The 17637-nt window shown below is 34.5% G+C and overlaps 1 protein-coding gene across 1 annotated transcript in view; it reads right to left on the reverse strand.

Moving 5' to 3' along the window:
- Window positions 1-9449: 9449 nt before the first annotated feature.
- The window catches only part of MEOX2 (mesenchyme homeobox 2), a 55975-nt gene continuing 47787 nt past the window's right edge, over window positions 9450-17637 (reverse strand). Inside the window, exon 3 of the mRNA XM_013183422.3 lies at window positions 9450-10762. Within this exon, the coding sequence (XP_013038876.1) occupies window positions 10538-10762 (225 nt within the window). The 3' untranslated portion in view covers window positions 9450-10537. The remainder of the gene's footprint in view (window positions 10763-17637) is intronic.

Genomic DNA, 17637 nt, shown 5'->3' on the forward strand with positions numbered 1-17637 from the left:
AAAATGTCTTGGACCTTATGCCAACTGGCGTTACAGAAGCTAACATTTTGTTTGCCCAGATGAAGAGGGGAGCACTCACTACATTATTTTCCTTGGCTATTTTGGGCAACAATTCTCTTAATTGTTCCATTGCTCATGTAAGTAATTGACCTAGTTTTGTTTTTCTGAATCACACCTATGTGAGATACCAAAGTTACTGCAACAGAGTGAAAACAACACCAAATTTTATCAATTTCCTCATTTAAACGAGAAACAAAATGTGAAAGTGGCATCCTACTTTAAAACACTCTTAATATTTGTTCATAAGTTTCAATTTTGCTTTGTAAATGTTTTCTTCTGTTGATGATGAATTCACTTTGCAACCTGATTTACAGTGAAAACTAATTTAAAATACCAAAACTGTCCACAGAACAAGAACAGTATTTTTCAAAAAGCTCAAAGATTGAGTACTCTATGATCGATCTTATGTATGTCATAGGTGAAACAGATATGAGCTATAAAGAGTTCTGGTGAATCCGGTTAATTAAATCCAGGGGAACAATTTCATTTATCTCAGATATATCACTAAGCCTTCACCTGATTTTTGTAATTCACAAACACACACAAAAAAATATTCTGTAATTTCCTTAAAAATAAGAATGCCTTATTGTCTTGAGCATCACAGCCTCACTTGTAAAATGAAATATCATGTTTTATGCCAGATTAGGACATGTTTGTACTTGAATTGGAGAAGATCAAGGTGGCAACTGAGGTGATTTTTTTTTCCATTGTCATCCTTTCTTTTCATTCAAGATAGATATAATACACAGGCATGATTTTATTGATGATACTCTGGGGAGTTTGCCATTGCTCTGTTGATATGTGAAACATAGCATTTAAAATATATCACATAATATTTATTGTTAACAAAAATTACACAAATATTTCATACAAGTAATTATTGCAATCATATTTGGCTTTCCCAAATATTTTGATTTTGAAAAAGAGGTCCACAACATAATTTTCCTTCCAGATAGGAGAAACTAATAAACTGGAGTGAAATCCAGTGTCCTGATTAAAATTCTGTTTCTTAATCGCAGTAATAAAAGTAGTAAGAAAATTACAGTTGTGCCTAGATTCATTATTATTCACATCCACTTCTTATGTTGTCATTCTCTGAATTGTTAAACAACTGTAAATGTTCACCTCAGAGAGAGCTGCACAGCAGTGATAGGGAAAAAGTAGAGATAATGTGTTTTCATGGTTTGTGTAAAGCTGCTTATAACTTTCAGCATGATTATTTAGAAGCTGAATTAAATGTCTGGATGATACCATAACCTTTACACATCAAAATTTGTGAACAACCTACTCCCACCTTGGCCCTCAGAACTCTGTCAGACTCATCAAAACATTCCCAAAGGACTGTTCAGTGTACAAGATTTTTGTTATCCTGGAATGATTTTCTGCTAATCTGAGTCAATGGAAGGTGCTTGTATGTGTTTGTTAGGAGATAATAGTCTCCAGATAGAATGGAAATAAATCTCAGTATAGGACTGAATGCTGTTTTCACAAAGTCATTCAAAAGGCCAGTGTAGGATGGACTCAGCCATAAACTCATAATAAACTCATGGCTTCATCCTCATTTAATCCATTAGGTGGACAGGTATTGAATGGATTTTAGCCATTAACATGTTACAATGGAGGAAAAATTTCAGTGTAGTTTTCAGCTTTGTTTTCCTTTTTTTTTTTTTTTTTTTTCCTAACCAAAATGTGTTCAGTTAAGCCTCTGTTCTGCAAATTTGGTGAAGAACTTACTCTAATGAGTAAAGGCTGGAATTCTGACGGCATTCAACATGGGCCAAATAGGGGTTTAGTTAGTTAGTTAGTTTCCCCCTTCGGTTTGTTGTTTAAAGAAATGTCATTGGTATATTTCAATAAATGTATTTGTACAAGTCTGCTTTTAATTTCAGGAGATCCTAACTCCAGCTTCATCAGGCTTATCTTCGTGCTATTGCTGGATCTTTAATTCTTCTTTTGTTAGTCTCTTAAGAGTCTGTATAACTTTTAACAGGAATCTGGCTGAGCCAAAAAGGAAATCATCTCAATAATGCTGCATGCCAGTGCTTTGTGTACATCTCATTATCGCAATATGCTAAGTCAGTCAGAGGCTATGCATGATATTGAAAACACAAGAGGAAGTCCTTATGAAAGTAAAACTGTTCTTCGTAGTAGAAGACTGGTAGTTCAAAATCCTCCAGATGTCTGAGGGTTGATCAAAAATATAACAGCACTAGATATGCAGTTACTTACGGGACTGCTCTTTATCTCAATGTCATATTGATTTATTCTAAATATTTTGTCAAAGGTTCTGCATAAAATTGGGGGAAAAGTGGGATTGGGATTACTTTCGTCACTGTTAGAGCAAACAATTCAAAGCCTTACTGCCAAAAAGAGTAAATGTATTTGTGTTTTCCTCATCTTCATTTTTTAAACTGCTAACACCGTCATTCATTCTGAACACCCAGATTAGAAAGAGTAAAAATACCATTTATTCAAAAGACCTTCTGAAAACTTCATAGGAAAAGAGGAAGCCTTGCATTTATACTCGTAATCCCTTACCTCCTAACAACACTCATCTGCTGGAGAGAGAGAGTGTTGTAACATCTGGCTCAGCGTGGTAAGTTTTCATCTTCTGTTGGGAGGGCTGATGTCATGTAAGGAAGTCAGGGGAGCAGACTAACTATTGTAAATGAGAGGCAGCAGCGGTACTTATCCTGGGAGCTGGGACTCGTGGATAAGTTGAATGACTGCCTGCAGCCCCCATGTGTTGATTCTGGCCCATTAACCATCCTATTTATCTTCAAAAAGCTTTAAAGTGTGAGTGTTTGGGAGAGTGAATATAGGTGAGAATTTGCAGGTGTCATTCACATAGTACAGCCATCTTCCTCTCTCTTTTCAAAAAACAGTTCTAGTCTATTAAAGAACAAAAGGAAATTATTTCTACCACCATTTACCCTGTCTGAAATTTCTGAGAGTATCAGGATTTTTAATATTTTGCAAGACTGCAGTAAAGATGTAAAGGAACAGAAAGTAAGCTTATAAGAATCAGAAGAATATTTGTTTTGGAAAATTTATATGCTTCATTCAACCCACATCCTTTAACTTTCAGTTTTTGAGTGTCACCACAATATATACTGCTGCATGAGTCATCTCAGTCCTGTATCAACCAACATTTCAATTCTCTGTAATATTCTATTCTTTTGGGAAGGAACAAAGTATGAGAACTGGGCAATTTTAGGCAATTCAAAGGTTATACTATGCTTGACACCTGACTTCACTTTAGTAACACCTGCCTGAAGAATAATTAGCAGGCCACTTTTAAAGAAAGAACTTCCATACACCACAGATGGCATTTTTCATACCAGACAGGCAACGATGTATGTTGGAAGTAAGCCAAAATGTCTGCAAAAACTGTGAGAAATTCAAGACAGACATCTGAGTGAAAGGAAAGTTTTACCTTCCTCAACACCCCTACACACACACCCCCCTCCAACATTCAGGAACATCTGTTCGAACCTACCTCTGTATAATGTGCTTTATTTTTCTTATCTACTAATGCTACAAATTATAGCAGAAGGAAAGCAGCATAGCAAGTTTCTTCTATATTGGTTATGAAACCTATGATTTAATTACATAATGTGATGACTTGCCAGCTATAGAAATCCAGTATTATATGACTCTTGTCAGAATCAAGAACAAAATTTTCTTAACTGGCTAGTAATATGGGGTCCTCAACTCACATTTCCATAAAGTGGTCCTAATTTCCAATGTGTACTCGAAACTTTGTTGAAATCAGGATACCGTGTGTCATAACAGAGGCACAAAGTCAACAGTCACTTTGGAAATTATTGGCTAATGTCTTAATCTTGGACTGCTCACTGATTTGTATGAACTTTTGTGTATACTTTGGGTTAAATCCAAATCCCTGTGAAATCCATCGTAATCTTTCCATTGCCATCCATAGGCTTTAGATGAGGTCCTTCGCTTCATTGGAAGAGGTTTTACTTCTTTCTTGCAAAAATATTCTATATAAAAAGAATCCTGAGAACTCTTCATAATATTCAGTCTTCAGAATCAAATACCTTATACATATATACTAGTTTTAGAAAGGTAACAAATCTATGTTGCATTTATTATCACTTATAAATTAAAATCTGTGAATTTTTCTGCAATTCCAAATAGGTATATGCATGAGAATTATAGAAATACATATTCAAAATTATTTACAATATGTCTTAATTACAATCTTTTTTTCCCCCCTGTTAGTTTTTACTCTCTTAAATGCATTTCTGTGGTGGTTGCATAAAAATTTTCTAAGGTCACTTTTCAAGACAAATTTTTAATTTGGGAAAATGCCCATTTCAGTATTTTTTCAGCTGTGCATGTGACTTTCTTGGCAAATAATGCAGTAAGCATTCAGAATAGGCATATTTCTAAAAAACCTTCAGTCCATAAGCAAAAATAAGTAGCATATACAATGTCTCTATATTAATATAGTGATACTAAAGATAAGAATATGTCTCTAAATACTAAACCACTTTCATTGTTATCTGCCATGTTCATTGCTTCGTATGGTTTTGCAGTTGAGATAGGTCAAACATGCACACTCTTACAATATGAAAGATATAATATTTTCATGTGATTATAAGACAAGAAAATTCTTAATGAAAACAGTTGTTGTGAAGTTTACTTGAAGGATGAGTGTATCTGAAACTTGTTGCTCATGAATTTAAAATAACTTTTTCCAAGGTTCATCATAATGGATGTTAAATTTTCAAAATCTATAAATACAATACAAACAGCAGAAAGTATTTATGGTCAAATTTTGTCTCTCTCTTGAGCGTAGACTAATAATTAGACATCACAACTTAATATTTAAATTCAAATACACAACCTTAATAGATTTAAACTTAGTAGGTAAAAAATGTATATAATAATGATATTTCTGCACCAAAAAAAAAAAAAAAAAAAAGTATAGAAAGAACAGGGGTGTGGTAATATGCTTTATTCCAGGCAACAAGTCTTCTGAACAGAACTAATTCTGTCTCTATTATTAATTAATGTCCTGGATCTTTTTTTTTTTCTATCTTATTTCAACTATATTTTTCATGTGTGGTTTGAAGAACTGTGTATTTACTCTTTTGTGTGAATCGTCTGTCAACAAAAGGATTCAGGGTCTCAGGAGTCATCACAGAAATCAGTCAAGGACCAAATAAGACAGGCAAAAAAAGAGAGAGAGAGACGGAGAGAGACAGAGAGAGAAGAATGATGAAGTTCTCAGAGCACAATTTGTAGGACACTGAAACTAATCCCAAAAGGCTTGCTGAGACATTGACATAAGGTGACCAGTACAAATTATTTGAGTCTCTTACAATTTGCCCAGTAAAAATATTTTGAAATTTACCCTTCTTCGAAGACTCTTTGGAGTCTATCTACAGAAAAGCACTGAAAACTAAAGGAACTATTATTACTTCCAACTATGACTATTATTTAATGAGCTCTTCATTTCCAACACTTAGCGGGGTCTTGTATAGTTGTTGATAATAACCAAGTTTAATGCCCAGATGATTGTTTCCAACTGAATGGAAGTAACGTTTCACCAAATTTCCACAGATAGGAGTAGTGACAGTTCAGATGCCAGGAAAAGGACAATGGCTAACAAACTTGCATGCAAAGCTTGGGCAGAAATAATAAATAACTGTGAATTCAGAAACTTCTAATACATTTGGAGTTTATACAGATGACTGCGATAATGTCTTATTATGCCATATGGAGGCCCTGTCTAACAGCCAGAGGCCTTAGATTACATTGAAATTGACTCCTATACTGCAGCTTTCAGCTGTAACTTACATCAAAAACTATGGGTCTTAAATGAAAATTGATAGAAATACATAAAAGCGAATGAGCTCTAGTAAATTCTTATTAATCTGAAGCAATCGTGTTCATCAGCCCTATGCCAGTTATTACAGCCTATCAGGTACATTACCTTTTTTGAGTTAATATAAACATCAGGTTGTGTACAGAATTCTTCCTTTCAATCCAAAAACATTGCATAATAATATTAAATTACAGTACATCATTGATTAAATATTACTATTTAAAATTTCTCAAGTCTTGTAGCTGATCTTAAATACTGCATGTAAGCTATTAAATACAAGCTCACCCAAGAGACATAAACTGACTGAAGCCAGGAAATTCTAAACGAAGGCTGAAGCTGACTTTTTGTCCCTACCTTATATAACTATGTTTCCTCATAGCTACTAAGAGTGCATGTCCTAACCCTGTTTCTTTCTTTATTTGTACAAATAATATTATTGCAGCAGTCAGAGTCTTCATTTAAGAAAGCCAGATGCATAAACTACCTTGAAATGTGGTCCGTGGTGGAAGGACATAAGTATAGAATCACTCTTTAAGCTCTATTTTTGACTATTTTGGATCTGATGCAAATAAAAAGAAAAAAAAAGAAAAGAAAAGAAAAAAAAGGTTTAGGAAAGATAAGTATTTAATGAAAATCCCAAACTACTTCCATTGTGCTCACAATGGTGTTATTTTAACCATACCTCTTGAAGAGCTATTGCCAAAATAAACCTGAAAACAATGAAGCCATAGTAAACAAAAAGACAAAATGAAAAGTCAACAGACGTAAAGGAAGAGAAGGAAACCCTACAAATACTGTATAGACTTGTACCTCCAAGGCAGAAGAAAAAGAAAAAAAAAGAAAAAAAAAGAATTCCAATCATCTAACATGGCTGAAAATTAAACTGTTCAACATTACTCTTTTTTTCAGTCAGATTTTCTGTGTTTGTATATGGTCTGTCTCTGGCTTGGTGATATGCTGACAGTAAAGCATCAAAGAGCAGTGGGCTCTGGCAGACAAAGTAACAAAATTCATGAAGGCTAAGACACAAATGTGATTAGCCACTCTATATTATCAGGAACATGTATATTGTCGGGAATATATATATCTATATCTGTATTATCAGGAAAATATATAAATATATATCTACACCTATCTTATCAGGAAAAGATATAAAACAAATTAGGTTTCATACCACTTCATTCTGCCACCAAGTGCCTGCACAACCTTGGGGAAATCACAATCTTAGTGTATGAATGTGTCCATCTGTTAAATGGTATACTCTTAGCCATACTGTATGACTAGATTGGTAGAAGAACCCTCTGTTAGTCTGTAGACAGACAAAAAACATTAAATATAAAACAAAACTTCAAGTTTTGCCTTTATCCATAATTGTTCTCAGCAACAAAATTATGCTAATATTTTGATACAAAATCATAATATGTTGCAACAGCTGGTTGATCCCAGAGGCTTCCATAAGCTAGTTTTTGAGTAATTGGAGTGTTCAGAACAAGCCCGAACATATTCTGCACTGATGAGTCCTAAACAGACCTGCTACCCACAAACCAGTGTTAAAGAGCAGAGAGTTCACTGCTGCTCTGTGCGGCTTGAACATGAGCTAGCTGAAATCTGGAAGAAGCATGTCCGGACTTCTGTGAGGCTGTGCTTGTAAGTAAATTCCTTCAAACCCATGGTAGGAAGCTCACTGTGCTTAGACTTTATAGCTTCAACCTCTGCCAGTGTGCAATCTCTACACCATATTGCACTTTGCAAGGGTGTGCCCACAAAACAGTTGTTTAAAGCCACTGGAGGTCTTTAAATAGTCTACATCCAGTTAGCACCTTACAGCCACAAAGTCTTAACTGCTTTTAGAACATGGAAGATGATCAGTTTTTTTAGTCTCCTTTTCCCCCCACTCCCTCCACCCCTCCACCCCAAAATATAATGTTACATAATTTGGTGTTCTGTTTGAGGTTTATCTAAACAAAAACATCTAAGCAAAAATTCTCCTCGCACTTTAAATCCATTTGCATATTTCTTTCCCTTCTCTCAGCTCTTTAAATCCCAGCATATTCAGCTAAACTAAGGAAAAAAAAAAAAAAAGAAAAAAAAAAAGTCCATACTTCTCAAATGGAAAAACTTCTTCCTGGTAATGAGATTATTATAGCTCATGTTTGCCCTCATCACACATATTGGCTGCCTCCCCACTGCAAGTATCCTGATCAAATCACAGTGCCACTCACACAATAATATATCTCTCAAAATGCCTTAGGCTAGGAAGACATTTCAGGTAATGTAAATAAAGCACTTCCATTTGTTCTGTGAAGTGTCAGCTCAAACTTGCCTAAACACTTTTCAGGTTCAGTCTTAAACTGCATATGAAAGACAACTACAATTGATTCTGTAAGCCTGAAAAGGTACTTTTGGCAACTACAGTATAAGAAAGGTAATAATATTCTCTTACCTCTTTACTAGCTAAATGAGTCACATAAAATTTGACTAAGTCTCTGTTGTCAAAATGGGTGGTATTTCAAAATTCAAGATGATTTTTTTCAACTTTTTATTATATTTTTTTTTCATTTTGAAATTTAGCTACAGTTCACTTAGCAGGGAGAAAAACTAGTCAAGAATAAAAACTTTTAGTCTGGATCACCTTTTCTTCTTTTTTTTTTTCACTTTGATAATCACCAGCAGCATTCAAAAAAACTTTCCCATCCAGCCATCAAATGAAAAATACCAAATATTCACAAGCTTTGGCTTACTTCGCTATCCTGCTCACATTCTAAGCAATTTTGTATGGGAAAGGCATTTGAAAAAGAACTGAAAAACAAAAGCAAAACTCCGTAACTGCTGGAATCAATAAAATGCTCTGAAGTCTTCAAAGAAATGAATTACCCATTGCTTGGATATTTTAAACTAAAATGATCATGACAACAGTTAATGTGCAAGAAAGATCAAGCCTACAGTGGAAAGGATTTGGAGAACAGACTCAGAGCTCTTGATCATGTTTAACTTTTATGATGTCCTACTGCTCCTCATAGCAGATCTCCAGTGAATGCTCACAAGGACATACACATTACTTTCTTGCTCTTTTTTTCACCCTGCTCCTTCTACCACAGAACCCAGTCCAATTCATCTCCCAATTTTTTAGAGGTATTTTTGTTTTTTTCTTCTGAACAACTATTAAACAAAGGCGTGATCATGTAAGTGTGTGAGTTTCCTTATATTTATTCATTTTTAATCAATTTCAACAAGATCCAAAAAGTTAACCCTCTATATTTGTTTTAGATCTGGAAAAATGTTTGAACAGAGTCTTGTTGGTTTTGGCTGAAGATACCATTAGCTGCTAGATGCCTTTTTCCTGCTAAAGGAAAGAATTTTACAAATGGATCAAGGTAGAAGGTTTATACAAGATTAAAAACTTAAATCTGAAAATGTAACTTTGTGTTGTCCACAGGTGAAGCTCCAAAAGACCCAAGAAAGGCAGAACTACATAGGACTTTTGCAAAAAATGTTTTAAGTTTCCTATGAAATCATTGTAGAGAGACAAGAATTATTTAAAAAGGATTATTTATTAAACATTTTTCTTTACAAAGTACAATCAATGGTTTGCATTAAATTTTGGGTTTTGGTGTTTGCCTGTATGTACACAAAAGCTTATAACAGAAAATATGTCTTGATTTAACATGTGGGACACAATACTGAGTTACTTTCATATTTTGATTCCTACCAACATAAGCAGTTGATAACAACTTTCATTTTATTTGCTGTTTTTTAAACTGAAGATGAAGCAACAACATTTCTGCAGAGTGTCGGTATTTATCAACGTACTCAGTGATGACAAAGTAGAAATGAATAATCTTTTAGGGGTGGTTCCACTGAGCATGAGTGGAACTTGAAAATTTTCTGGCAGGTTACTGGACTATCCTTATGATCCTAAAAGTCATTTTTGCAGTTATAAGATAAGAAGAATTGAGGAGCTAGGTAAGTTTAATAATACCCTATTAGCAGCAGTTGATAGTAAATGCAACATAACATTTGTTTTGTCTGTCATACAAGGACGTGTCCTAGCAGACACTATTGTATTGTTCTCTACTTGAACAAAAAGTATCTGCATGTATTGTATGTCTTTGGAGAAACAAAACAAAAATAAAGAGACAAAAAGCCATTTATTGTCATGAGTGACTATTGCCATCAGCTAATATGAATGCATTGCTAAAATTAGTGAAGACAGGAAAATGCTGTAAGGTAAATATATACAGAGTTAAAATACATTTCTTATCCACTAGATAGTGATTTTGTGGCACTGTGGTTTTCAGAATATAACGTCTGTTGAGAGCAATGTAATTTTCAGTGCAAGCTAAAGCAAAAATACCTGCCCGCTGTCATGAACAAGACAAACAAATCTGGAATGTTCAAAGTAAGTTCTTCTTCCACTTCTCCACACTTGAGGCACCTTTAAGACATGGCACTTACTGTAAACCATCTAGAAATCAAGAAAAGCAGACACAATAAGCCTGAATCTTCCATAACAACTCTAAAAATCACTGCCAGAGTCACTTGCATACGTAAACGATGCCTGTGTAAGGCTTGCCAGCAAAGCATCTTTCCTGAGAACGGAGCTGGGACACTCTCTGTATATCATAAGTGTGCATGCTCAGAGCTGTGATCACTGTCATGGCTGTCGTCGTTCGCTAGTGAGTCCCCTGTGTGCTGGAGACCAGCTGCCCCAATGCCAGAGAGCTCGGAGGGGAGCAGTGTGCCCTTTTTCACATTCACCAGTTCCTTTTCCCGGGCTGCTGCCCCTTGCTGGCCCCCTTTTACCCGCTTCCACTTCATCCGTCTGTTCTGGAACCAAACTTTTACCTTTGTGGAAGAAAAACAAAACAAGAAAATAGAAATGGGGTCACTGGTTGGTAATGATCTTCCTAGATAAGTACAACACTGTCTGTTTGGTAAAAAGCACAGCAAGAGCTCTCTGAGGAGTGAGGGATCAAGTTTGGGATGTGATGTGAGTGCTAGGGATGTGAGGGTAATGACCACAGAGGATGGAAAAGGGTTACTACATCAATAAGGCTGCAGGACCAGCTGCAGTATGCATCACTGCTGTTGTGCACTCCACAGAAAGACCTCAGAACCCTTTAGAAAACATTGGAGAGTTAACATGCTCTTGGAGAATGCATTAATTCTGCAGGTAGAGATGTGGAATAAATTCAGATGAGAATGGAGAAGAAATTCAGGGCATGAAAGATTAAAAATATATCTTCACATTTGAAGTCACATTTAACCCTGAGATTTTACTCCAGATGAAACTCATTTCCCCTCCTTTCCTTCTCTGTATAGAAATATATGGAAAAAAAAAAAGTAAACCTAAATTATTTGCACAGTTCCAAAGAACCAAAAGTACCAGCACTGCAAACCACAAGGACTTTTTTCAATAGTCAAAAGGAAAAAAAAAAAAAAGGATGTGCATTGCATCTGTCAAATATATTAGACAATATTAGATCAGATTAGACGCTGATTTCAAATCAGCTTAAAATGCTGTCACTGAAAGTACTATTTGTGAATGAGGAGAAGATTTTGGGGGTTGATCCATTTAGAGTTAATGTTGTTAAAAAAAATCATACATGTATGTCTGCAACTCTTAATAGGAAGGTTCCACAGGAAAAAAAAAATAATATCTGCAACTTTTCCCTTGGAAAGAAAGCAAGTAAGCTTGCAATGTCAGTGTATCCTTTGCTGTGTATAGCAGAATGTGTTTCAGAGTTTTAAAAGAAACAGCAAGGATCAGTCACAGCAGGACATATTGTACAACATGAGTAATAGAGCCACAAAAATGCTGTTTTTCTGAATCTGTCTTATACATCCAGGAAACATCCCAGTGTTTAACCTTTAACATCACTTTGAATTTTACATTAAAACTTTATTACAATTGAATTGATAGTTGACTTCACTATTTATATGTACACATGTGGGAAGGAAGAAAGGTGTATTTGTGGTGTGTTTTTTTTGTTTTATTTTGTTTTGTTTTTTATAGTCTATGTTCCTGTTAAAGCCAATGTGGGCTGTTAAAGCCAATCACTTGGGAACACAGCAAAATGATTCCAGGTTAGTTAAGAGCCTTAAAGCCTAGCACATCCTTTCCTTTAGTCATCTCAATAGAACCAAAGCATCTGGTTTGTACAGTGAAATGAGTGTAAAGCGGAAGGTATTTGGTACTGGCTGCTGTGATGTTGGGAATTATCACACTCGGGTCACGTATCAGAGATGTCCGTTGAAACTGTTTTCAAAAGGGTGCAACACTGGTACAGAATTGGCAGCTCTCTGGGAGAACTTAAGATGACAGTTTGTTTATTTATTTATTTAAGACAATGAAGTTTCCCTTGTAAAAGCCAAAACTACACTGTTGCCAGAAAATGTAGTAAATGCAACTGCAGGCACAATCCAAACACCAAAAATCAATAGACTTTGAATTCAGTCTGGTACCACAGAATATTATCACTCTTCTTCTGACAAAAGGGCCTATAAACTTGTATTCAATAAAAAGAAATTACAGGATTGGAGAGATGTTTTAATGATCTAAGCAATTCTCAGAATGTTTCTATGCCCTTAAACAAAAACAAAATGATGATACATACCAGGAATGTATCATATAAAAAAAAAAAATGTTTCAATGCATAACGTGAATTCCACCTATTTTAATTTTAACTGCAATATCCACTATAAATAAGAGAGACCTGGGCATGTCACCACCCATATGCATCCATTTCTTTTTTGGCTACTTAAGAAACTGAAGCTTATAATTTTAATAAATTATTCTTTTTTTTTCCTTATATATATATATATATTTATAATGTGAACCACTTTACAAAATTGCAGCACAGACAAGTCTCTCTCCTTCAACATTAAAATCAGGAGAACTGAGTGGCACCAGCTTCCAGGCAATGAGCTTCCAGGCAATGAGACAGTCAGGGGAGTACCTCTTATCACTGGTGAAAAAGAAAAGGAAAAGAAAAGAAAAGAAAAGAAAAGAAAAGAAAAGAAAAGAAAAGAAAAGAAAAGAAAAGAAAAGAAAAGAAAAGAAAAGAAAAGAAAAGAAAAGAAAAGAAAAGAAAAGAAAAGAAAAGAAAAGAAAAGAAAAGAAAAGAAAAGAAAAGAAAAGAAAAGAAAAGAAAAGAAAAGAAAAGAAAAGAAAAGAAAAGAAAAGAAAAGAAAAGAAAAGAAAAGAAAAGAAAAGAAAAGAAAAGAAAAGAAAAGAAAAGAAAAGAAAAGAAAAGAAAAGAAAAGAAAAGAAAAGAAAAGAAAAAAGAAAGAAAGAAAGAAAGAAAGAAAGAAAGAGAAAGAAAGAAAGAGAGAAAGAAAGAAAGAAAGCTTTATTTCTTTTTTGTTGTTAATAACTTCAAATAATTTACAACTGGTTTACTTAAAGAATATCAAACAAACAAAAAAAATCATTATTTGGTATGCCAAAGATTATTTTCAAAGGATAGAATTAATTATAGTTAAGTTTATTATTAAAAATGTTGTGAGTTTATTTTTATGTAATTTAAGGGAATACTTTAGGTATTCTTTATATATATATATTCTTTATGTCCTCCATTTTAAAATACTGAAATCCACTTTTGACCAGATCCAAAGTACATTAATGTTAGTGGGAGTTTTCCCACTGAGTTCAACGAACTCTAGATGAGGCCCTTAATGCCCAAGTGCTAATAATATGAGACAAGTCCTTCACTTGTTATTTCCTCTGAAGATCAAATTCAGATATAGGAATTCTGAACTTCCTTTGGAGCTGAAGAGTCAATTATGGTGGGCAGAGTAGTTACTGATATGTGATCCATCTATATTTTTGTAATGGAAAGGAAGTGAAGCAAACTGTGTGAATGAAGTGATAATTTATTTGAAGTAATGGAAAACTGTGTTTTTCAATTGCCCAGATCGTTTGAAACTTACAGGTGTTGCACAAAACATGCATCAGAACAAAAAAAACTCAGAAAGGTTGCGGGGGGGGGGAGGGGAGCGGGGGGGGAGGGGGGGAAGGGGCAGGGAAGGAAGGGAGAGAGAGAAAGAGAGGTGTGTGTGTGTGTGGAGAATGTGAATGAAAGAAAAATAATGAAATTCATATATGAGCGAGAGAGGGAAAGTGGATAATGAAGTGAACTTCAAAAATTCTTGAACATTTTTCCATTGAAAAAAATAGTTTTTCCTATGTACAACTTCTGGAAAAAAAAAAAAAAAAGTCCTTTTAAAGCAATTTATATATCTACAGTGACAAACTTGACACTGTAGGAGCTGTTTTATTCTGTTTTAGTTAGCTCCAGCAGGAGCCAAGGGTGCTCACCACCTCCCAGAATCAGGATCTGAGTGCCTATTATTTATTAAAATGCACTCCCTCTTCTCCACCCTCTGACTAGCACGGCTTAACTATACAGAGCAAGCATATGTATAGATGGAAAACAAAGGAAGTGAAGGGAAATGAATAATATTAAAGATGATGGTAGCATTAACAGCTGTTTCTAAATCAGCACTTATGAGCCAGTCTATTGAGCACATCTGCTTACTGGCACGAAAGCATAGCATCTTTTCCCTTAGTCAACAAGTTGTTTAGCATCTGCATCTCCACATCTGATGATTAGACTGTTACTTAAGATACAAGTAAGATTTCACGTTACAGGTCTCCTGATTTACAAAAGAAATGTTTTTGCTGTGAACAATTTTTTTAAGGAGTAGCCTGAAGGAATCATGGGACAAGATTCAGAAGAAGAGGGCTGACATTGTTGATGTCTACATTACTAAGTTATCAATATATACTTAGGATATACAGGTCTTTAGTAGGCTTAAGAGCCACACTATATGCTGTCTTGCCCATGTATCTTCAATATAACTTCATGACGTGGATGGACATCAGTGTATCATTTTGGTTCCAAATGAGCATATCACCTCAACGTCTGATTTAATACTCCTTCTTTAGTGGAGCCCTTCAGTCACATTAAAATTAAGAATAGTTGCCATGCTCTGTAGAACATTTCCTCTTGATGTGGGATTTTAGCATTCTACACTTATAGAGAAAAGCTAAACAGATATTTTCTACCATTAATGGTTATTTCTTAATAAAGACATTCTTGTCCGACAAATGAAAGAATGACTGCATTCAAACAACATAACTACTGCAGTTGCAATGTTTTCTTTTTTCTTTCAATAAATATAAATTTCTCTTTCAAAATGCTCTTTTCTAAAATCTTATCTAAAATTAAGTTTTCTATTCCAGATTTTAGTGGTATGAGTCCCAAACAAGGTATAAGGCATTGATACCTCACAAACCTGAAAAGTTAGAAACAAGAGGGCTGCACCATTCAAGACTGTTATTTTGCTATAAGGGATACATATTTCTAAGCATGAGCCTTTGAAGTCAGTATTCCAAATTCCATGTGTTTTATTACAACTAAATGATGTGTCAAGAAGACCAAATCACTAAGTCTTTTAAGTCTCCTGCCCCACGTCAGCCATTGTCCTTTTTCTTTTATTGTTATTTTTTTAATCTATCAATTGACTTTCCTCTAATACAGGTAAACATAACACAAATAATTCTGATTTTTAATAAATGAAAAGTTTACTTCTGGACTTTCTTTGGCTTTGAAAATGTTCCTGTTATTTTTAGATAGTACATTTATGCTGCCAAGTTTTAAAGAAAGTGAAATTCCTGAACTTTACAGAAATCACTGGTGTTATACAGCTGAAACTTACCATCTTCGTATATAGAGAGACAGCATTTTCATAACAATTTATTCAAAACACTTATAAAAACAAGTAGGAATAGAAAAAAAAAAAAAGAGCAGGTTTCTTTTCCCTATTTAGTCTATGAATAAAAATAAGAGCATCATAGAATGACAGAATGGTTTGTGTTTGAAGGGATACCTTCCACTAGGTCAGTTGCAATTACCAAATCTATTAATTTAAAATTATTTTTAAAATTTAAGTTATTCATTTAAAATATTTATAGAAACAGTAGCAGGAGTTATCAGTTTAATAACTAAAGATAACATGAGATTTTAAATAGTTTGACACATGGGAGAGTAAGTTAAGGTAGTTAGTCTTAAAAACCTTAAATATATTTTAAATTTCAAACCAGTTTAAATATATGTCTGAGTATTAAATGTCTTCCTGGTTATTATAAAATAGTACGAAATAGTTAATTATAAAATTAGCTATTATAAAATAGTACAAAACATATAAATTGGAAAAAATTAACCTTTCTAAATTACTGAGTGGCACCAGAACCTTCTGATTAAAATTGATTTAGTCACCTTCTCACTGCTCCATGTTATGTTACAGGACTTTGCACTGAATGCACACAAGTGCTTTGCAGCAGCTGCTGAGAAAAAGGGGAGTTTTGGCAGGTGCACAAAGGACAGCTGGAACTTTTGGCACCCAGGAAGGTGTAGGAGGGAGTTCTGGTTTTTTGTTACATAGAAGTCAGTTGAGGTTTGGGTACTGCTTAGGTGATACATTCTCCTTTTTACCTCCCACATTTAGACAGGGATGGAATAGACATTATATTTCAGAGGACGGCAGTGATAAAAGTATTTCATTCTATTTTCAGAAGTCTTTGACAGCACAGTTGTTTCCCTCAACTCCATTCAAAGAAGTATCGGCTTCTCTACCACTGATCTTCAAAATTCATTTCATGATCAGAGCTAACAGCTAACCTTCCTTATTCAAAACCTCTCTGCACTAGGTTTCAGGGTTAATACACTTTTAAGGTTGCTTTGTTCTACTGACTTGTTGTACATAATCTAAGGGAGTATTTTTGACAAAATTAGTCTCTCTGCTTTGTCCAGAGGCAAAGAGACTATCTGTGGGGCTACTGCTAGAACTCCCTGTGCCTTATTCTCCTATAACACATCTTTTGGGGGCCTACCTTCATCCAATTCTTTGAATATATATTTAAATCTACAAAGGAAACACATGGTAGAAATCTAATTTGTGGGGAACATCATCTTGAGCTAGTTTGCCTTTTCTTTGCATAGACACCCACTTGCATGAATTACCCTCATGCAGAGCATTTTATTTCATGAGATAAAAAAAATCTAACTTGCATTATTCTGCACCCATTTTGCACAAGTAAACAGAGTGTGAAAGTTACAAGGTAGTGTGTAATCAAGACTGGCTTTTAGCTGAGTATGCTGATGTTTTTCTCTGCTACCACTTTAGGATGAAGAAAGTTAAATGAAAAGGAAAGTTAAGAAGCTGACTCAGCAGAAAACAATCTACTAGCCCATGACAGTTCTTCGTGACTCTCTGACTTTGGAAACCATCTCCCTGCCCAAGAGAGAAGCAGCCTCACTTGTATTCGTTTAAGCACAGTTCATTACTTGAATTCTGGAGGTTGTTTTTTTGTTTGTTTGTTTGTTTGTTTTGCTTTCCAAAACAACCCAATCCTGAGTCTTTTGATGATAAACTAGACCAAAGTCAACATCCAGTTTTAAAGCTATTAAACCTCAAGAAGCTGCAGCTATTTTCAGCAGGGCATCCCTGAGGGGAAGGAACTAGTGAAACCAGAAAGAGATTCTACAGTTTTTCAATTTCCTGCATAAAAAATAAAAAATGAATAAAAACAAACAAAAAAAACAAATAAAAGCATCAAAACCAAAACAAACCCAAAAAGAAACAAAAAAAAAACTCCTGACTTTTTTTTTTTTTTTTTTTTAAGTGACCATAAATGACAAACCTATCTCCATCTT

Source organism: Anser cygnoides, chromosome 2 (genome assembly GCF_040182565.1).
Source record: "Anser cygnoides isolate HZ-2024a breed goose chromosome 2, Taihu_goose_T2T_genome, whole genome shotgun sequence".
Classification (NCBI taxonomy): domain Eukaryota; kingdom Metazoa; phylum Chordata; class Aves; order Anseriformes; family Anatidae; genus Anser; species Anser cygnoides.